We start from the raw sequence: 21,839 nt of genomic DNA, 5'->3' as shown, positions 1-21,839 counted from the left end.
ATGTTCAGAAAGGTATCGGGAGCAGAAGACTATATTATACAGCAGCAACCTTAACTCCACTTCAGCAAAAAAATGAATAAGTGAATTCTATATTGAGTTTTTGGGCTAGAATTGTCATGGACTGCCCATTACCTCCTTTGATTTATTGTTAGGAAACACCTCTCTCATTAGGGAAAAAGACATGTGTTATTACTTTGCCTCTGGAAGTAGTTGGAACCTGTGGAAGAATATAGAGAAAGAATACTGTGCAACAGACTGACCATGCTATAGGTGGCCAGGTGAGATATTATCATTCCTTGTTCATAACTATGATTTACTGACACATTTGTGCCTCCTTCCCCACTTTCATACCCACACTTCATCATGGCATATGGATAACATGGGGCAGAAGGAAGAAGCCATTAGAAGGATTAGTGGAAAAATAGGGGCTCTGACGTTTCCAGCATGTAATGACACCCACCCACAGACTTCCATCTCATCCAAATTAGTTGGTGAAGTGGAATGACCTATTCAGCATCTAGGGGAGAGGACTGGACAAAGATGATGCTTATTGGTTGGAGTAACCTGCTTCCTCCAACCAATAAGCGTCAGAGCCCCTATTTTCCCACTAATCCTTCTAATGGCTTCCTTCTTCTGCCCCATGTTATCAATATGCCATGATGAAGTGTGGGTATGAAAGTGTGGGAGGCACAAATGTGTCAGTAAATCATAGTTATGAACAAGGAATGATAATATCTACGTTAAATATCAGGGGGTAGCCGTGTTAGTCTGTATCTACAAAAACAACAAGGAGTCTGGTGGCACCTTAAAGACTAACAGATTTATTTGGGCATAAGCTTTCGTGAGTAAAAACCTCACTTCTTCGGATGCATCCGAAGAAGTGAGGTTTTTACTCACGAAAGCTTATGCCCAAATAAATCTGTTAGTCTTTAAGGTGCCACCAGACTCCTTGTTGTTTACGTTAAATATGTTTATTTTAAAATTAAATTATAGACCTACATTTATTATACTCAATGAAAATCATTTAAATTAAATACAAACAATAGTATTAAGCACTACATGTTTGCTACCAAGTTTTAAAGAAAGTCAAATCACTGAACTGGTGGAAGTCACTGACTAAGCATCTGGAACCAGTTTGTTGAAGTGCTAAACCAGCTTCTGACAGCAGTAACCTCTTCTGCAGATGCAGAGAGAATATCTGCTTCATTTCAATCTATTCAACTAGCTCAGTTCAATGACTAGTTCCTTAAAAGTTGAGACAGTGACTGAGAATTGAAAAAGCAGGAAAACTTTTCTTCTTTCAATCTCTGAATAGAATCTAGGTGTAAGAGGATCTACTAATTCTAAAATCTTGTAGGACATGGTGACCAGAAAGAATCAGGTCAATTCATTATCTACACATAACTGTACCTTTGTTTGATAAATCAGTTAGTTTTAAATGCAAAACATTTTTTATAAACTTTTTGATAATTTTTCCCAGCACTTTTAAGTAGTTTTATTTAATAAAAAAAAAGTTGTGCGTTTTTAATTGAATTTCTATTCAAATAGAGAACTGAGCAATAGACCATAAAATGAAATTCAACAAAGACAAAAGTAAGGTCCTACACTTAGGGAAGAAAAACCAAATGGACACATACAGAATGGGGGAAAACTAGTTTGGCAGCAGCTCCACTCCTGGCCCCAGCCCCACCCCCAACTGTGGCCCCCTTACCTATCTGTGCTCCCTCCACCTCCACTCCTGGCCCCAGCTCCCAAGGGGAGCGCAGATAAGGGTAAGGGGGAGCATGATGTGAAAAGTTTGGGGACCCTAGTTTCAATGGACAGTCCTACTGAACTGCTCCTGTGTGGTACAGCCATCTTGAAAAGTCACAGAGAGGGTTGCTGAGGCAGCCAGAGAACGGTCTGTTAAGGAGTTTGCAGGGCTAGCTCAGGAATTTAAATTACGATTTTAATTCATAGACTATAAGGCCAGAAGAAACAATTATGATTAAGTAGTCAGATCTCTTGTTTGAAGTGAGCTGATCTTTTAGAAAAACATCCAATTTTGATTTAAACATTCCCAGTGATGGAGAATCCATCACAATCCTTGGTAAATTGTTCCAAACGTTAATTACATTCATGGCTAAAAATTTACACCATAGTCTGAATTTATCTATCTTCAGCTTCCAGCCACTGGATATTGGCAGGTCTCCATTATGCAAATGGAGTCAGGTTTAGGTGCCAACTTCTTCTCTACCCGAGGGGTGCTCAACTCCCACTCTACCCCTTCCCCCAAGTTCCCCCCGCTTCTTTCTGCTCTTGCTCCGCCCCTCCCACTCTACCCCTTCCCCCAAGGCTGCACCCCCAACCTCGCCTCTTCCTGCCCCTACTCTGCCTCTTTCTGTCCCCTCCCTGGAACGCGCCCCGTCCCTGCTCCTCCCCCTTCCAGCACCTCCTGCATGCCGTGGAACAGCTGATCTGTGGCGGGCAGGAGGCGCTGGGGGAATGGGGGAGCTGGCTGCTAGTGGGTGCTAAGCACCCGAGTACCCACGGAGTCAGGTATGCTGTATCTGTGTCGAACTTGGCTTTCCTGGGAGAGACAGAGATCTGCTGGACCTGTCATAGAGTCATAGATTATCAGGGTTGGAAGGGACCTCAGGAGGTCATCTAGTCTAACCCCCTGCTCAAAGCAGGACCAATCCCCAACTAAATCATCCCAGCCTGGGCTTTGTCAAGCCTGACCTTAAAAACCAATAAGAAAGGAGATTCCACTATCTCCCTAGGTAACCCATTCCAGTGCGTCACCACCCTCCTAGTGAAAAAGTTTTTCCTAATATCCAACCTAAACCTCCCCAACTGCAACTTGAGACCATTACTCCTTGTTCTGTCATCTGGTACCACTGAGAACAGTCTAGATCCATCCTCTTTGGAACCCCCTTTCAGGTAGTTGAAAGCAGCTATCAAATCCCCCCTCACTCTTCTCTTCTGCAGACTAAACAATCCCAGTTCCCTCAGCCTCTCCTCATAAGTCATGTGCTCCAGCCCCCTAATCATTTTTGTTGCCTTCCACTTGACACTCCAATTTTTCCACATCCTTCTTGTAGTGTGGGGCCCAAAATTGGACACAGTACTCCAGATGAGGCCTCACCAATGCCAAATAGAGGGGAATGATCATGTCCCTTGATCTGCTGGCAATGCCCCTACTTATACAGCCCAAAATGCCATTAGCCTTCTTGGCAACAAGACCACACTGTTGACTCATATCCAGCTTCTCGTCCACTGTAACCCCTAGGTCCTTTTCTGCAGAATTGCTGCCTCACCACTCAGTCCCTAGTCTGTAGCAGTGCATGGGATTTGGTCCTCAATGGTGTAAGGAAAGGGGCACTCCTAGGGTGAGATGTGCAATTACACATAGATGTCTCCAAGTTGGGAAGGCTGAAGAGTGTTCTAATGGATAAGATCAGGGTACCTGAAGGGTCAGGGTTGGACAGGAGTGCCTGGATAATGGGATGGGGATTCAGGGATGAAAAAATCCCCAAGGAAAGAGTAGGTTCCTGGACGGGCAGAGAAAGGCAGGGTGACTGAGGGGCTGAGAACAATGGAAAAAGGAATGAGGATGGAGGTGACTGGGGATGATGGAGGAAGGGCATTGGGGTTGGGGAACAAGAATGTAGGGGGCCTTTGTGCTGCGGCAGGGCATTTGGAAGGGGGAGAAGGGGAACAAAGGGCTGAGGTGACCTGGGAGGCTAGGGCGGGGCATCGAGGGGTAGGGGAATGAGGACAGAGATGGCCTAGGGGCTGTCACGGGGCATTGGCCGGGGGGCGGGGGGGCAGGGAAGGGGAATCAGAATGCAGATAAGGGGCAGGGCATTGGGAGAGGGGAAAACAGGAATGGAGGTGGCCAGATGGCTTGGGCATGGTGTGTGTGTGGAGGGGAGGAGAACTGAGGCGGCCAGTGTCTGGGGCAGGGCACTGGTGGAGAATGGGGGCAGACCAGGGTCTGAGGTGAGGTGCTGGGGGGGAGGGACTGGGAATAGGGGTGGCCAGGAGTCTGGGGCAGGGCACAGGGCGGGGAATGGGGCCAGCAGAAGCACAGGACTGTCGGCCTCTGCCCCCAAGGCCCCACCCCCCCCCTTTCACCAAGGCCCTACCCCCTGCTTGCTCCTCTTCCCTCCTCTCCCTGTCACTCACTGCTCTCCCCCGTCCCCCTTCCTTGTCTCTCAATCCTCTCCACCTCCCTCCCACACACCCCCAAGCTGGGCTCCCTCTGCTCTGGGGCTGGGACAGGAGCCTGCTGCACCTGAGAAGCAAGTAGGAGTTGGCCCCAGCTGAGTAGGGGCTGACATGGGTTGATGACCCAGTGCCTCCCCCACCCGCAGTAACCGGATTTTGGTGTCTGGTCAGTTCATCTGACCGGACTTTCTGGTTGAAAACTGGACACCTGGCAACCCTACCGGTCACAGGGTGGGGGCCGGGAAAGGGACTGAGACTGGAGACAGCCCAGGGGCAGGCGCGCTGGGAGCCACTGGACCAAACTCGATACAGTAGAAACCACGTCAGGCCAGTCGCATCCCCAGCACCCAGGGGCCTGGCACGGAGGAGGGGACGGGGGACGCGGGGGGTGGCGAGGAGGGAGGTTGCCAGGTTGCGGGGGCAGAGCTGGCGGGTGAGGAGCCGGGGGGAGGGGAATGGCCGGGCGCTCTGAGGGGAGAAGGGGCACCGGACGGCCGGAGGCGCAGCGCCCGGCGCTCACCAGTAGTAGGTGACGCGGCAGGCTCCGCAGCGCAGCTGGGCCGGGCCCCCGCACAGCTCGCAGCTCAGCGGCCGCCCGCGGGGCAGAGCCAGGGGCACCAGCTGCTGCACGTTCATCCTCCCACTCCCGCCCCGGCCGACGTTGCCGGGAAGCGGCGCGTTGCCGAGCAACCACGCGCTTCCGGCGTGACGGGGCGCGGCCGGGTTGCAATTTCCGGTGCGGAAGCGGACACGCCAGCCGGCATGGCGGCGGCTAGCGCAGACAGCCCCGGGCCGGCCGCGCTGGAGGCGGAGCAGCGCGTGCGGGCCTGGGCAGAGGCGCAGCGCGAGCGCGGGCGGCGCGTGGCGCTGGTGACGTCGGGCGGGACCCAGGTGCCGCTGGAGGCACGCGCCGTGCGCTTTCTGGAGAACTTCAGCAGCGGGCGGCGCGGGGCGGCCTCGGCCGAGCGCCTCGTTTTCGCCGGATACGGCGTCTGCTTCCTGCATCGCGCGCGCTCCGCCTTCCCCTGGGCGCGCGCGCTCCCGCCTCCGGGTCCCGCTCTCTTGGACGCTCTGCGCGTGCACCCGGGGCCTAGCGTCGCTGCTGACCCAGACGCGCTACCGGGGCTCGTGCCCGCGCTGCTCGGGTACCAGCGCGCCAAGGAGACGGGCGCGCTCCTGTCGCTCGAGTTCACCAGCCTCACCGAGTACTTGGCGCTGCTGCGGGCTGCCGCCAGGGCCCTGGCGCCCTTCGGTACGGGGCGGCGGGGAGAGGGGCCGCCGCCGCCCTGCTGGGGCCGTGGTACTATGGGGGGGAGGTGAGCCCTGGCCGCATTGGCCGGATACTGCCGGGGTAGATGGACCCTGGGGCTGAGCTAGGATGACCGTGTGTGGGAGGGGCCCTGGCGTTGGTGGGGGGTGGGAGAGGGGTCATCCCTGTTCGGGGAGCTCCGGGCATTGCTGGGGTGGGATCAGCCCTGCCTGGGGCCATCAGTGATCCTGGCTCCTTTCCCCACAGGCTCCAGTGTGATGTTCTACCTGGCAGCAGCCGTGTCAGATTTCTACATCCCAGCATCAGAGATGCCTGAGCACAAGATCCAGTCCTCTGAGGGTCCCCTACAGGTGATGCATTTTCTTCTGGGCACTGGGCCTTGCTCTGTGTCCCTTGTTGGCTCTTGCTTGCCAAAAGTGTGATGTGGAGCGAAATCTGGCTGCTTGATTCGGTGTGTTACTAGCGCTCTGTGGGGAGCCAGGACTCCTGGGCCATATTCCCTGATCTCAAACTGACTTATTAAGTTACCTGGGGCAAGTCACTTACTCCTGTATGTCTGAGAGTCCTATACAAACCTGGAGTGTTAATACTCATCTCACAGGGACTATGAGGCCTTACAACGGCTCAGCACTTTGAAAACTGTGTGCTATGGCACCACTATAGCATCTACCAAACCAGTCATCCCTATTCACTAGGTTGGCAGTCAATAAAAGCCTAGGTCTGTCTCTTCCTCCTGTGGTTTTGTTCTCCAGTCTCCCCTTTATTAAAGGCTTCCTTTTTGATAGGTAGTTATTTTACTGGGATCTCCAGATTCCCTTTTTAATCATCCTTTCTCATGTAATTCCTCCATGGCAACAATTCACTCTCCGTTATTAGTTATTTGTATTCTGGTAGCACTTGGAAGCCCCAGCTGAGATTGGGTCCCAGTTGGGACAGGCTCTTTGTAAACATGAGGGAGGAGACAGTTCCTGTTCTGAATAGTTTATAGTCTAGCTGGACAAATTAGACAAAAGGTGAGAAGGAACACTGAGATGCAGAGAGGGGAAGTGATTTGCTTAAGATCACACAGTAGGTTAGTGATAGAGCTGGGAATAGAACCCAGTCCTTCTGATTCCTAGTCCAGTGCCCTAACCTCTGAGACCTAGACTTATACTAGCAGGCTGCAGAGTTAACTGTTTTCTGTATGTAGCCTGAAGGGATCATTGAAGAATGAAGCAAGATGCTCTTTCCTTCCAGAAGCTGTCTTCTGTATTTATTAATTCTTCTTTGAGTAGCCTCTGTACATGTACACTGTCGGGATGTGCAAACAGTGAAGCTTGGACTGACGGAACTTTCTAATAGCAGTGCCTGCGGAAGTGCTCACATGCCCGACTCCCCTTGTTCCTCCAAACCAGTTTGATATCCAGGGAACAAATCAGGGAATCTAAGTTCTCAAGTCTTCCAGTTCTTTCAGCCCTCAAATTCACCTTCACCCATGGATTATGATCTCCACAGGTAATGGGGCTGGTTTGGCCTTCCTTCAGGCAGCTATTAAAGGAGCTTGCTCTCACAAGATTCAGCGGAAAGGTTCCACCACTCTTGCTAATACCAAAGGAAGGGTCTCCTTCATTAATCCTAGATACTCCCCGAAGAAGAAATAGAAGGTCCTGATGAACACACGGATATGGATGTGGAGATTCAGATATCACTGGATGACAATGTGGGAGCATCTTCTTCCAGAAAATACAAATTTATAGACAGCATAGCATTATAGAAAGGATGGCTACAACCCTGAACATCCCTTCTGTTGTATTAGAGGAAATCACATACCCAGTTTTTGATATTCTGGATTCACCTACTAGGAGTAAAATTACCCCAGTCAGTCCTAGATGGTTTGTTCCAACCAGCAAAAAATACTGGATTAAATCCAGCATCTGGACCAACAATTAAAAAAAAAAAAAAAAAGCTGACCAGTTATACTAACTGCCTCAGAGCTTCTGGTTAGTCCAGCCCTATGCAGGTTCATTGGTAGCGGTAAGTGGCCCTGCAAAGACCTAAAGGTAGTCAAGTCTGCTGTACCCTTTCAAATAAAAAGAGTAAGAAATTAGGTGCTCTTGGTAGAAGGGTATTCTCTGCCACATGCCAGTTATCAGCCAGTCCAAGCTATCAATATCACTTATGGGAGAAGATAGTTTTACTCCAGAGGGCATTCTGTGCCAAAAAGTTAAAAATTCTGTGCACAGTATTTTAAAATTATGCAAATTTTATTTGTCAAATAAATGTGGAGGCTTCAGCATGACATTGGGGAGCACAGTCCACTGGCTTCACAGAGGTGGGAGATCACTGTGCAGCTTCCCCCCCCCCCCACCCCGAGACACAGACTCAGCAGTGAGGCTGCACCCAGACCTGACACAGCACAAGGACAGGGCCTACCCCAGAAACACTCTAGGCCCTGCCCCTCCATGCCAGGTGCACCAGATGTGAGCAGGCAGGCTCAGCAAGGCAGGATACAAGTGTGGAGGGGCTTAGTGTGGGGGGATCTAGGGGTGGGTTGAGAGGGTTCTGTGTGGGGCAATCTGGGTGTGGGCTGCTCAGTGGGTGATCCAGGTGCAGGGGGGATCTGGATACGCAGGGGTTTGTTGGGGGGTTCTGGGTGCAATGGTAATGGGACTCTGCAGGGGGGTCCAGGTGAAGGTGGTTGGGGCTCAGTGTGGGTGGTTTGGGTGTGGGAGGGGTTAGAGCTTGGCAGGGGGTCTGGGTGTGGGGAGCTTAGCGGGGGGGGGGGGTCCAGATGCTGGGAGAGTGGGGCTCAGTGGGATGGGGACCCAGATACAGCTGGTTGGGGGCTCGGTTGGGTGGGGATCCAGGTGTGGGTGGCTCATCAGGGTAGACCAGGTGCAGGGGGAGTGGGGCTCATCGGGGGGGCGGTGTTCTGAGTGCAGGGGGTGAGGCTCAGCGGGAAGGTCTGGGTATGAGGGGGTCTGTATGCACAGGGGTTGAGAAGATGGGGGAGCAGCTCCCTGTACAGTGATCCCTCCCACTGCAGCAGAGGAGTGATGGGAGCAGGAATTGCTGTTGTGTGTGTGGGAATAGAGTTTGCAGAGCTTCCTACAGCCAGGGGAGAAATCTGGGAGTGGGTCTGACACGGCCCGGGATGTCGTGCAGGGGAAGAGGAAGTCCCATCCTCCCCAGCCCAGCCGGAACCAGCAGCTGAGCCCAGAGTAGGAGCCACCAGCTGGGTCTTCCCTAGTCCGCCCCTTGCCCCACCGTGATTTACCTCTCTGCCAGCTGCCCTGGGCACCTGAAACATACTGCTGGGGAGGGTTGCATGACCACTCTTGTGGCTTCCCTTTGCTTCCCTGTGAGAGAGTCATTTTACTGCGGGAAAGCAAAGAAATCTGTGGGGAACATAAATTCTGCACAGGAGTATAGTTTGCACAGTTACTACCGGAAGAGCAGACAAAACTAGGCAACAGATTGATTACCAAAGTTCACTTGATTGAGAGCATCTTTCAATTCTTCAGATATGACACCCAGAGCATTAGCGTCTGTGATCACCTTGAGGCACCTTTGGAGTCTGCAGTCGTTCTGACTCCCTTCAGAGACAAGAACCCAAGTAAAAGATTTTCCATTTGATGGGGAAGGGCTCTTTAGCTCTAGAACAGATGAGGTTTCCAGAGAAACTAAAAGATGCAGGGTCTACTGCAAGAGAGATCAGGTTTTCTAGATCTACTCTTACTTAGATGATTGGCTCATTAGTGTTTCCTCACAGGAAGTTCTAACAATAGCTGTGTCGCAAACATGAGTTCCTAACACTTTGGCTCAAGATAAACTAGAAGACTCACACAAAACTCCAATCCAGATCATATCTTTTATTGAGGCAATTCTGGATTCTCAAAAAGGCAGAGCTTTTTCACAGAAGACAGATATTTTACAATCCTGACAGCAATAGATATATTGCAGGACAACTCCAGTGATGTTCTTTCTCAAGCTGATGGGCCTTGTGGCTTTGGCAACATACGTAACTTCTTATGCTCACCTAAGGTGAGAACTGGACAACACTGATTAAGAATGCGCTGCATACCAAATACAGACAATATGTTTATGAGAATATAACACTCTCCAAGGAGGTGTTCCTGTCCCTCATGTAGTAGTCTGAATGTGGCAGTGAACTCAGGAGCTCTGTTGATCATAGTTTATTCTGATACTTCTAATGTAGGCAGAACGTAGGTAGAGTTTCTGGGAGAAAAACTATGTTTCAGCATTCCTGAATTTTTTCCCCACTTTCAGGACAGAGTGTTTCAAGCAGTTACTGACAGTGTTTTATGTGAACAAGCAAGGGAGCAAATCCAGCCAACTGCAAAGAGGCCATGGCTTTGTGGGAGTGTTGCAAGGTACACCAAATGTGTCCCATAGCTCTTCACTTTTACAGGCAAGGACAACACACAGTAACTCCCCACTTAACGTCCTCTCGCTTAACACTGTTTTGATCTTACATCCCTGCTCAATTACAGAACATGCTCCATTTAAAGTTGTGCAATGCTTCGCTATAACATCATTTGGCTGCCTGCTTTGTCCACAGCTGGCAGCCCCCCATCAGCTCCCCTACGCCTCCCCCCCCCCCGGCAGACTCCGCAGATCAATGCCTTCCCTTTTCTCCCTCCCACCTTCTGCCCGTGCTGCGGCGTTCAGGAGGGAGGGGGGAGGAGCGAGGACTCCGCCTGCAAGCTCCCCTCCCTCCTCTGCTTCCTGAATGCTGCAAGCCAGCTGATTGCCGTGGGCAGAAGGGAGGAGGGAGGAGCGAGGATGCGGTGTGTGGAGTAAAGGGGGATGGGTGGGAAGAGGCGGGTTAAAGCTGGGAGTTTGGGGGAAGGGTGGAGTGGGCGGGCCGAGGGTTGAGCCCCCCCATCCCTGGTGCTTGCAGAGTAGGGGAAGCTGCCGCTGCTGCTGCACAACGTGCTTCTCCTAGTCTACAGCACCTTCAGCCTGCTTGCCTGCCTCATCTCCAGTGCCAGTGGGCTGTGCCTGTGTGGGGTAAGGCAGGGCACCTCCCAACTATAGAACTGTACTGTATGGCAAAAAAAATTTCCCTAGAACCTACCCCCCCCCCCATTTACTTATTTATTTATTCATTCTTATGGGGATATTGGATTCGTTTAACATCGTTACACTTAAAGTCGCATTTTTCAGGAACATAACTACAACGTTAAGTGAGGAGTTACTGTATTAGCAGATCAGACTTGCATCATCATTATAAGTGGGCACTCAAGGACTTGATTGCAAACAACATCTACTCCTGGTGGGGGTATCCAGACATAAAACTTTTTGCAACAAGACAACTCCAAATGCCTTAGGTTTTGCTCCAGGGCAGGAGCAGACAATCAGTCCATCTTGGATGCATTTCATCCATGCTTTTCATGGGGAATTCTCAAGTCTAAATGTTATGATTGGCCTGGCCTGGCCTGGGCAAGGCAACAGTAGTTCTCAGATCTGCTGCAACTATCAGAAGAAATTTCTGTCTTCACAATTCCAGACCTGCTGACCCAGAATGGTCAGATTGCCATTTGGACCACAGACTCTCTCCACTTCAAAAGACTGTCCTGTTAAAAACAAACAATCGCTTCTATTAATCTCCAGTAAACAATGTCGTGGTGGTATGATAATCAGTGGAAAAGGTTCTTGTGGGCAACCAACAGCTTGAGCTCCTATTCAATCAATACTAGGATATTTACTTAGGGGAATCCAAGTATTTCAGATTATCTCATCCATTAAAATACATTTTGCAACTATTTAATCTCATCCCCTATTAATTGAACAAAGGCTATTCACTGTAGAAGGGACTCACTGCAAATGTGCCCCCTGTTGGATGGCCATGACCTAGCAAGCTTTCCTCCTGTAACACTCTCTGGTGATGTCTATCTCGATCCTGTGGTGGTCCGCAGCTTCTTTTGGCCCTCTGGACAGGCCATATTTGTTCCCATACCTTCCAGGGTACTCCAGTGCTAAGTCCACACAAAGCAGTACCCAAAGGCCAGTCTCTTTAGCCCGTCTTCCTGGCAGTTACTAAGACCCACAACTCCTCACCAGGAATCTTGAGTGTAGATCATTCAAATAGATACCAACTCCAGTACTTTTAGTTCCACTCAGCTCTCAATGCTGAACCCGGTCTTGGCCTTGCCTTGACACGAACCCTTTGTCTCCTGACATCTTGGTACTTCCTCGCTCTCAGCTCCAAATTGAGCCCTCTTTCAGACTTGCTGCAGTGAGAATCAGCATCTCATGTAGCCTTTGGGCATGAGGAGCATTGGACCTTGTGGAGTATCTGGAACCATAACTCCATCTTAATACAGTTGTGATTGTTAATTTCCCTTGTTATTTAAATAAGATTTTTTTTTTTTTAAATGGAGATATCCCATCTCCTAGAACTGGAAGGGACCTTGAAAGGTCATTGAGTCCAGCCCCCTGCCTTCACTAGTAGGACCAAGTACTGATTTTGCCCCAGGTCCCCAAGTGGCCCCTTCAAGGATTGAACTCATAACCCTGGGTTTAGCAGGCCAATGCTCAAACCACTGAGCTATCCCTCCCCCTAAACAAGGCTTGGCTGTGGGCTGGCTGTGATCTCACTTCCTGAACTGCAATACCAGTTTTCAAGTACATCTGATTATGTATGTGTATTTTATAGGTTTGAAAATTCAGTTTCAAACAGAATTATTGTTATAAACGTTGTGGTTACTTCTCCCCCAGTAATAGACTAGGGATGAATTTAGCTTCTGGATAGCAGGAGCTTGCATTTGTGCTAATTTGTCTGCTAAGCAGATCCAAACTGGTACCCAAAATGAGTTTCACTGTGCAGGTACATTAATGACACCTTTGATCCTCCTTAGTAAGATTTAGCAGAATGGCATTTTGGAAACAATTCCTAAGTGTAAAACTCAGCCCAGAACCGTTAAGCATAAAGTGATGTGAAGCTGGCACATCCCTATTCGCTGTCTTTCTCTCATATTTAAATGTCATACTAACGTGTACTGAAACTTCTAGCGTCTACTGAATTTTTTTCCCCCAATGCAGATCACGATGAAGATGGTGCCAAAAATGCTGTCTCCTCTAGTCAAAGAATGGGCTCCTGAAGCATTTGTTATTTCCTTTAAGTTGGAAACTGATCCCTCCATCTTAATTGATAAATCACGGAAGGCTCTGGAGACATATCGTCATCAGGTGGTGATAGCAAATGTCCTTGATTCACGGAGAACATCTGTTCTTCTTGTAACCAAAGACTCGGAAACTAAATTATCACTTTCTAATGAAGAAATAGCACAAGGCATAGAAATAGAGGAGAAGATAGTGAGCCATCTTCAGTCTCAACACACTGCATTTATAGATAAACAACACTCTGAAAGGAAAGGACCAGCTTGTTCTAGCTCTGAATGATCAGAAACAAATTGAACTTTGTGAGGGTGTGAGTGGAACTGGAGGAAATCTCACTGCAGTAAATGGAGGAAAACACTATCTGAGGCATTGTGTATGAGGTAAAAAGTGTGAACATACAACATAGACTTCATACATGACTTCACAAGTTATTTGCTGCTTATGTAAAAAAAAACCCCAAAAACACTGAAATGAAAACATTCCCCTAAGGATGGTATTGTGCGAGTTTGTAGAGAGGAGAGGGATGTTTCCCTAATCCTCTCCTTGTGTGGGGGTGGGGAAGCAAGGGATAGATGTGTGCATGTTACAGTTTCTGCTTCTTCAAAACTCCATGTAGCAGCCCCTTTTGAAATCCCAGAAGAGTGGGCAGAGGTCACCAGAACAAAATTCCTCCCCCCACCCCCTTAAATGGGAGAGGGGTCACAGGGACAGGGGACAACAAATGATTAAACAGGAAGGTGGGGATTCAATCAAAGATGTAAAATGGGAACCATATGGGGACACTGAGTAGAGAACCCTGGACAGTACCCATAGCATCACAAAGGAGGTGAAGAAGTCAGAGGAACTCTTTCCGGATGTGAGACGGTGATGGAACAGAAGTAGTCCCTGCAATTGCAGTGAACCTCCCTGTCAAGCTACTTCCTGGTTTGGTAAATGACCATTTTGGCCAGTAACAGAAGGAGGTTGATGAGGAGGTCTTGTGATTTTATGGAGCCACAGAGAGGAAGTCCATAGAGGAGTAGATGTTGAGGGAAAGTACAGCTAGAACCTCGTCAGAAGGTTCTGGAGGATGTGAAAGGGAGCTGTTACCTGGCACAATGAAGGTAGGCGTGTGCCCAGGTCTCTCTGTCTGAAGAAGGGGCAGGCATCAGGGATGTCCATGAACCACGCCTGTGCTCACAGCTGCCAACTAATATCCTTGGTGGGCGAAGGGACCAAGGTGGAATAAAAGCTGGCTAATGGGTTCGTCACCCTTGCAAAATGGTATAATCTTCTGCCATGTGGTGCCAGTACGTGACACAAGGTCAAGGAAATGCATGCTGTGGAGCATGTAGAGATTGCCACCAATCATAGCCATCCCACAGGCATCATACCTGCTGCGAGGACTCACTCACCCCTTACTTTAAATTCTGCTTTCATGTACTGTATTGGTATGTTCACATTGAAACACATTCCTTAATTGCTGTTCTAACATACTGTGAGGAGAGGTGGTAACTGCAGTTAGCTGTACCTCTGTGGGCAACATGGAAGTTAATTTAAATTATGTTGAAACAGACTCACTGGTGGGTTTTTGTTTTTTTTTAAGGGAAATCGAATGTGACCCTGAGGTTGAGAGTTCAGCTACTAATAGAGAAATTCAAAATTCCTCAAGGTGGCCTCTGCTCATTCCAAGACCATCAAAAATTCCTGGAAGTAGTGGCTTTTGTATATCACACTCAACTGGCAGGAGACTGAACAGTTAAGGAGTGCTTATACTGGGAGGGAAATGAACCTGAAGAGAGTGAGACAGAGGAGGTGGTGAAAACAGGACAAGGTCAATCAATATGAAGGGTAGCATGGGATTGGTGGAGAGAGTAGATGAAGAAAGCAGATGAGAGTGCTTCAATTTCAGTGATTTCATGGGGGGCCCTGACTCATCTTGCCAATCCTTTTCAGAAAAGTCATGTGTGATTCATAGGAGTTTAAGGAGGGAGCCCAAACGATAGTTTTTTGGTATGGGTTTGGGAGTCAGACTGGAGAAGAAGTGCTGCTTGGCCAGCAAGTCGGTAGAATCAAATGAGGTGACAACAAATGTGCAGTGGAGGAACTTAACAGGATCATGGGACTTGCACCAGAAACGCTCAGCAGCATGGGAGGGAGTGGAGGAAGCAACTGTTGGGGTGGGCCAGGATTGGGGTTGGAGGGATGAACCACATGGTAGGAGAGTGCTGAGTAGAGGAAGTTGTCAGCAGAGTTGAGAAGAGGGGTTGAGAAGTCTTGAATGTCGATGAATTGGAAAAAGAAGAACAGGAGTACTTGTGGCACCTTAGAGACTAACAAATTTATTAGAGCATAAGCTTTCGTGGACTACAGCCCACTTCTTCGGATGCATATAGAATGGAACATATATTGAGGAGATATATATACACACATACAGAGAGCATAAACAGGTGGGAGTTGTCTTACCAACTCTGAGAGGCCAATTAATTAAGGGAAAAAAAAATGAATTGGAAATCACAGAAGGAGCAAATGCCAGGATGGGGTGAAGGAGATACATGGACATTGTTAAAGGAGATGAGGTGGATATTGGAGAGGGGGAACTTGATGGCAAGAGCAGAGAGGGAAGGTGAGTGAGCGGCTGTTTTGATGAGTAGGAGTGTTGATTCATGGCTCAGCATTGTTAGAGGTTATGGGGTTGGAAGGAACAGCGGGTTCCTAAAGATGGGAAATTGTAATAAGAGGAGAAGAGTGGGGAGTTTGAATTGAAGAGGAAGTAGGATGGGGAAGATTTGAGGAGAATGGGGGCAGTAAATAACAACATGGAGAAGGAGATAGAAGAAAGCAGTTTCTTTTGAGGGAAGTAAAGACGGAGAGTGGGGACGGCTGTTGGAAGCAACAGGACGGGGAGAGAAGCTTTGAGCATGATGGGTGTGGGGACGTGTGGGAGAAAGAGAGGCCACCACAGGATAGAGCAGCAGTGCAGGCAATGATGGTAGAGGAAATACAGGTCGCAATGGGAACAAAAAGAACAGTAAATAAAAATAATAAATAATTAATGGAGATATCCCAGCTCCTAGAACTGGAAGGGACCTTGAAAGGTCATTGAGTCCAGCCCCCTGCCTTCATTAGCAGGACCAAGTACTGATTTTGCCCCAGATCCCTAAGTGGCCCCCTCAAGGATTGAACTCACAACCCTGGGTTTAGCAGCCCAGTGCTCAAACCACTGAGCTATCCCCCCCCCAGTGAAGAGGTCATGCATGGTGGTGGGAGAAGGGAAGGGATAATGGGAGAACTTGAGTTGGGGGAAACATCAAAGGAGAGAGGAGGAGGTAGGGATAGGCTTGTGGGAAGATAGAGCATAAGAGGAGTGTGGAAGTAGAGAGAAAACTAGAGCTGGTGGGCAAGGAGGAGATGAAAGTGAGAAATGAGAATATGGGGTGGGGAAGGGGAAGGGAGGCAGAGATGAAGCAGCAAACGAGGAATGTTATGAGTCTGGAGGTTAGGCAGAAGAATGACTATGGATGACAAAGAGCAATTAGGAGACAAGTCACAAGGGCAGATATATCTTAATGCAGGTGTCATAGAAATTCCTGTCCATTCCAGCTGAGGAATAAGGAGAGATGGACACAGCTAATCAAGCAAGGAGCCCTGGGAGGGGCGATCCGTTTATTTCAATTGCAATTGGGTTCAAGCTCATAAGTCAGCAAGAACAAAGAAAACACTTACACCAAAGCATTATATGCAGTTGACTATGATAATCTATCGCTCTATGATTGGCCAAAATTTGCTATCATTACCATACATAATTAGCAAACTACATGTATCTGCCCCTCTTATGACCCCTTATTGTTCATCTACTTGCTCCCCCCTTGCGTTATTTTGCAAACCAAGCAGTTAGTTATCTACAGGACGTAGGCACAGAAAGTTCCATTGTCTCCAAGTTTGGAGTTTGGCTACATTTCCTCTCGAAGGAACTTCCTAAGTTAAGACATAGCATAGCTGTGCTTATATCTTCCATGCGTATGTGACAAATTTGCCCCCTGGCAGTTAAGTAGAATAATTTTATATCACAGCTAATTTTTAAAATCTTTTTGACTGCTCCGCCTATTGCTGAGGTTGCTATTTATTATACCAAGGGACCAACCAAGAATGGAGACCCATTGTGCTGGGCACTATGCAGAGAGCCCCTGCCCTGGAGAACTTCGTCTAAATAGACAAAACAGACAACGGGCAGGAGAAAAAGGTAGACCAGACAGGCAGAGTACACGATGTGACAGCCTGGAAACATCATCAGCCTTTCTTGGGCAGGCGTCAACTGGGGAGACGGCTCTGTGGAATGAAGCAGAGTTCTTTGTGACCAACCATTCCCCCCAAATCAGATGCCACCTGTTTGATCTGGTTGAGGAAGGCTATTTCCCTCTACTTAGTGGACCCTGGGCATGAAACCAAAGGCAGAAACATATTTAGACCTTTGTCCAGAACAAATCCATACAAGCTAAGTCTTCAGAACCAGCCCTGGGTTTTGGCAGGTGTCTTGATTCTGCGAAGGGCCAAAATTTTCCCATTGACTTCAATGGTCATAGAATTAGGACCCTAGTAAGTAAGGTATAATGTGCAGAAGTATTTGAATCCAAAAGCATAGGTGTAAGTTGGGAAACTTTAAAAAATACTGTAATTCTGCAAGGCCTGCCACAAAGAGATGTCAATCTGCTTTGAAATCTGATGTAACAGAATGTAAAAAACAATAGTGAGGATGGAAGGCAGGATGAGGGTGACACTGAGACCATGGGGCTACCATAGATGCTGGACGTTGGAACTAGGAGTATTGGGGGTGCTGCTGCACCCCACTATACAAATTGTTCCAGCCCCCCCCGGGGGCTACAGCTCTTAGCTGTGTGTACAGCTTGATTGTTTCAAATTATATAATTTAAAACATAAATTAGTGTCTTCCTCTGAACATAGCACAATGGGACCCAATCCTGGCTGGGGTCTCTGGGTGTTACTCCTGCAAGGGAAACGCGTCCTATTCCTGTGTTGGCAGAGACGCGGTATGGGGGGTGTCCCTGGGGAGCTGCCTGGCCCTCGGGGGGAATGGGACGGGGGAGCGCACTGGGAGTGGCGCTATAGCGGGGAGGGGCTGGGGCCCCGGCAGGGAAGGCGCGTAACTGAGGCAACGGGTGGAAGGTTCCAAGAGCAGGCTGATTGTGGCAGACTAGAGGCGGGGCGACCCCCGCAGCGTAAGAATGGTTCGTTCCGTTGCCATGACTCCCGCCGCTCAGACGCAAAACTTCCCGTCTGCATCAGAATAGAAGGTCCCGTTGCTATGACTCCCGTAGCCCCGCCCCCCGCTGTCCCTAGCGCCGCTCCCGGGGCCCAAGCGGCCCCGGCTGCCTCCCGCCCCCGCCGCATGGAGGAGCCCGCGCGGGTGAGTGACCGCGGCTGGCCCCGGCCGCCAAGAGCCCTCAGCCCGGACCGGGGGGGCCGCTCCCGCCGCTGCTCGGGGCCCCTCCGCGGCGCGGGCCTCAGGCCTTTCCCCCGTGGGCGCGCTCGGGCCGGGTCCGCGGGACTCCCTGCGCCCGGCATCGCGCTGCGCCCGGGACCCCTGGAGCCCCGCGGCCCCGGCATCGCGCTGCGCCCGGGCCACCGTGCCCCTGGCATCGGCTGCACCCTGCTCCCCCCGCGACCCTCCGCCCCTGGCATCGCCCTGCACGCGCACACAACCTGCCCCCACGTCTCGCTGCAGCCCGCCCTGGGTTCCCTGCAGGCTCCAGGGTTCCCAGAGCTGTGGGCTCTTCCAGCCCCTGTTGCAGGGGGGCCCGGCCCCCAGACACTCAGTCTTACAGACTTGCCAAGCTCTGTGTTGGTCCACAGTGTGTCTCTCTCCCCAGCAGAAGTTGGTCCAATACAAGGGATTACCTCACCCGCCTTGTCTTGCAGATAACTTTGTTGTCAGCTGGTTCAGCCCTGCGCTGGCGCTGCCCCTTGGCATTGCTCCAGCCCTGGTGCTGAGTGTCCCCGATCTTCAGCTCTCCACTCCCTGTTCACTCCAGGTTTTAATATGTTTCACTACTCCCCTCAAGGTTACTAAATTACCATACCATGCATTTAACCGGGGACAGCTGTTGTCACATGTGGACTAGACTGTCCTTGTTCGTGCTAAGGGCAAAATCGTGTCTGAAGTTGGGCTAGATAGGAAATGTCTCATTTAAAACGTTTTCTAGCAGGAGGGGTTTTTCCAGTCTAGACAAAGCCCATGTGGGCCTTCACTGAAGCGGACAAGCTGGCTGCAGCAGCTGAGCGAAACACATGGAAGTGATTTATATCAGCCCCATTTAACAAGGGACTCTGACCCCAGTGTATTGTTCGAGTACATTTTGAACAACTGCCCAATTTTTTATGTAGAGCTGTCTCTAGCAAATAGGTATAGGTATTTGCTAGGTGAGGCATAGGTGTAAGTTAATAAGTAGTGCAGGAAGCCTGCAGTCTTCAAAGACTGTAAGGGTATGTCTACACTATGAAATTAGGTCGAATTTATAGAAGTCAATTTTTAGGAAGCGATTTTATACAGTCCATTGTGTGTCCCCCCCCACTAAGCGCATTAAGTCGGCGGAGTGCGTCCACAGTACTGTGGCTAGAGTCAACTTTCGGAGCATTGCACTGTGGGTAGCTATCCCACAGTTCCCGCAGTCTCCGCTGCCCATTGGAATTCTGGGTTGAGCTCCCAATACCTGATGGGGCAAAAACATTGTCGCACGTGGTTTTGGGTACATGTCGTCAGTTGCCCTTCCCTCCGTGAAAGCAACGGCAAACAATCGTTTCGCGCCTTTTTTCCGTGCAGACACCATACTGCTTTCAGCAGACGGTGCAGTAGGATTGCTAACCATCGTCATCCAACCACCACTTCCACTGCAACTCTGCTCTCCTGGTGCCATGAATTCACCTCACAGGTCCTCTCGTCATTCTTTATAAATATCTATTCTCGTCGCATTCCGTCGTCATCCACCGCTTCCGCTGCAACTCTGCTCTCCTGCTCGTGTCTCAATAGCGAATTTCTCCATATTGTCTGTCATGGGCTCCCAGGAACGTGTGCGCGGTGCTAACTGTTGTCCTCCGCCGCTTCCACTGCAACTCTGCTCTCCTGGTGCCATGAATCCACCTCTCAGGTCCTCTCGTCGTTTGGTATAAATATCTATTCTTGTGGCATCTGTTGTCCTCCACCGCTTCCACTGCAACTCTGCTTTCCTGCAGCCGCCATACCACCGCAAGCATGGAGCCCCCTCAGCTCACCGCCACTGTTGTGAGCATTGTAAACACCTCACGCATTATCCTGCAGTATGTGCAGAACCTGCAAAAGCAGGCAAGGAGGCAACGACAGCGGGATCACGATAGTGATGAGGACATGGAGGCAACTTGGACATCATGTTGTTAATGGGGCAGGTTCATGCTGTGGAACGCCGATTCTGGGCCCGGGAAACAAGCACAGACTGGTGGGACTGCTCAGTGTTGCAGGTCTGGGATGATTCCCAGGGGCTGCGAAACTTTCGCATGTGTAAGGGCACTTTCATGGAACTTGGTGACTTGCTTTCCCCTGCCCTAAAGCGCAAGAATGTCAATGTGAGAGCAGCCCTCACAGTTCACAAGCGAGTGGCGATAGCCCTCTGGAAGCTTGCAACGCCAGACAGCTACCGGTCAGTTGGGAATCAATTTGGAGTGGGTAAATCTCCTGTGGGGGCTGCTGTGATCCAAGTAGCCAACGCAATCACTGAGCTGCTGCTATCAAGGGTAGTGACTGTGGGAAATGTGCAGGTCATAGTGGATGGCTTTGCTGCAATAGGATTCCCTAACTGTGGTGGGGCGAAAGATGGAACACATATCCCTATCTTGGGACCGGACCACCTTGGCAGCCAGTACATAAACCGTAAGGGGTACTTTTCAGTGGAGCTGCAAGCACTGGTGGATCACAAGGGACGTTTCACCAACATCAATGTGGGATGGCCGGGAAAGATAGATGACGCTCGCATCTTCAGGAACTCTGGTCTGTTTGACCAGCTGCAGGAAGGGACTTACTTCCCAGACCAGAAAATAACTCTTGGGGACGTTGAAATGCCTATAGTTATCCTTGGGGACCCAGCCTACACCTTAATGGCATGGCTCATGAAGCCATACACAGGCACCCTGGACAGTAGTCAGGCGCTGTTCAACTATAGGCTGAGCAAGTGCAGAATGGTGCTAGAATGTACATTTGGACGTTTAAAAGCACGCTGGCGCAGTTTACTGACTTGGCTAGATCTCAGCGAAACCAATATTCCAATTGTTATTGCTACTTGCTGTGTGCTTCACAATAGCTGTAAGAGTAAGGGGGAGATGTTTATGGCGGGGCGGGAGGTTGAGGCAAATCGCCTGGCTGCTGATTACGCGCAGCCGGACACCAGAGCGATTAGAAGAGCACAGCCGGGTGCGCTGCGCATCAGAGAAGCTTTGAAAACCAGTTTCATGACTGGCCAGGCTACGGTGTGACAGTTCTGTTTGTTTCTCCTTGATGAAAACCCACCCCTTTGGTTCACTCTACTTCCCTGTAAGCCAACCGCCATCCCCCCTTTGATAACCGCTTGCAGCGGCAATAAAGTCATTATTGTTTCAAAATCATGCATTCTTTATTAATTCATCACACAAATAAGGGGCTAACTGCCAAGGTAGCCCGGGAGGGGTGGGGAGGAGGGAAGCACCGGGTGGAGTTGTGGATGAGCAGAGGAGGGAAGGACAAGGCCACACTGAACTTCAAAATGTATTGAATGCCAGCTTTCTGTTGCTTGGGCAGTCCTCTGGGGTGGAGTGGTTGGGTGCCTGGAGGCACACCCTCCCCCCCCCCGCGTTCTTGGGCATCTGGGTGAGGAGGCTATGGAACTTGTGGAGGCGGGCAGGCGGTTACACAGGGGGAGCAACGATGGTCTGTGCTCCTGCTGCCTTTTCTGCAGCTCCACCAGACGCCGGAGCATGTCAGTTTGATCCCCCAGTAGTCTCAGCATTGCATCCTGCCTCCGCTCATTGTGCTGCCACCATCTCTCATCTTGTTCCCGCCACCTCTCTTCTTGCTCCCACCACCTCTCATCTCATTCGTCCCTTCTGTCCTCGCTTTCATTTTCTGCTTTCCCGGACTCTGACATTATTTGCCTCCACACATTCTGCTGAGCTCTTTCAGTGCGGGAGGACTGCGTGAGCTCAGAGAACATTTCATCACAAATGCGTTTTTTTC

General features: G+C 50.0%; 2 protein-coding genes and 1 long non-coding RNA gene across 4 annotated transcripts in view; 2 read left to right on the top strand and 1 right to left on the bottom strand.

Moving 5' to 3' along the window:
- The first annotated feature begins 4,932 nt into the window (after positions 1 to 4,932).
- Positions 4,933 to 14,162, top strand: PPCS (phosphopantothenoylcysteine synthetase). Of its 2 annotated transcripts, none has more exons than XM_024106546.3 (3): positions 4,933 to 5,464; positions 5,729 to 5,832; positions 12,530 to 14,162. In XM_024106546.3, the coding sequence occupies exons 1-3, from the start codon at positions 4,975 to 4,977 to the stop codon at positions 12,887 to 12,889; spliced, it is 954 nt and encodes a 317-aa protein (XP_023962314.1). In that variant the 5' UTR covers positions 4,933 to 4,974; the 3' UTR covers positions 12,890 to 14,162. The 2 variants fall into 2 exon arrangements, with proteins under 2 accessions (XP_023962314.1, XP_042700902.1); XM_042844968.2 differs by having other exon boundaries at positions 5,353 to 5,528.
- A 2,058-nt stretch (positions 14,163 to 16,220) lies between these two features.
- On the bottom strand, positions 16,221 to 18,535 carry LOC135976971 (uncharacterized). Its single transcript, XR_010594253.1, has 2 exons — positions 18,436 to 18,535; positions 16,221 to 16,915 (listed from the first exon to the last, which is right to left on the bottom strand). It is a non-coding gene; the product is annotated as an uncharacterized LOC135976971 (long non-coding RNA).
- CCDC30 (coiled-coil domain containing 30) overlaps positions 17,785 to 21,839 on the top strand; it is a 127,634-nt gene continuing 123,579 nt past the window's right edge. The window contains exon 1 of the mRNA XM_065575188.1: positions 17,785 to 18,011. Within this exon, the coding sequence (XP_065431260.1) occupies positions 17,910 to 18,011 (102 nt within the window). The 5' untranslated portion in view covers positions 17,785 to 17,909. The remainder of the gene's footprint in view (positions 18,012 to 21,839) is intronic.

This window comes from Chrysemys picta, chromosome 21 (genome assembly GCF_011386835.1).
Source record: "Chrysemys picta bellii isolate R12L10 chromosome 21, ASM1138683v2, whole genome shotgun sequence".
In the NCBI taxonomy this organism is placed as follows: Eukaryota; Metazoa; Chordata; order Testudines; family Emydidae; genus Chrysemys; species Chrysemys picta.
Note: the sequence above shows the minus strand (reverse complement) of the source record. Positions and strands in the feature narration are given on the sequence as shown.

What these genes read in the sequence shown, in the direction of transcription:
- PPCS (XM_024106546.3), top strand. Translation starts at nt 4,975, where the DNA reads ATGGCGGCGGCTAGCGCAGACAGCCCCGGGCCGGCCGCGCTGGAGGCG. An exon ending in CAGGGCCCTGGCGCCCTTCG is followed by an intron (nt 5,465 to 5,728) that starts GTACGGGGCGGC and finishes CTTTCCCCACAG; the next exon opens with GCTCCAGTGTGATGTTCTAC. An exon ending in CCTCTGAGGGTCCCCTACAG is followed by an intron (nt 5,833 to 12,529) that starts GTGATGCATTTT and finishes CCCCCAATGCAG; the next exon opens with ATCACGATGAAGATGGTGCC.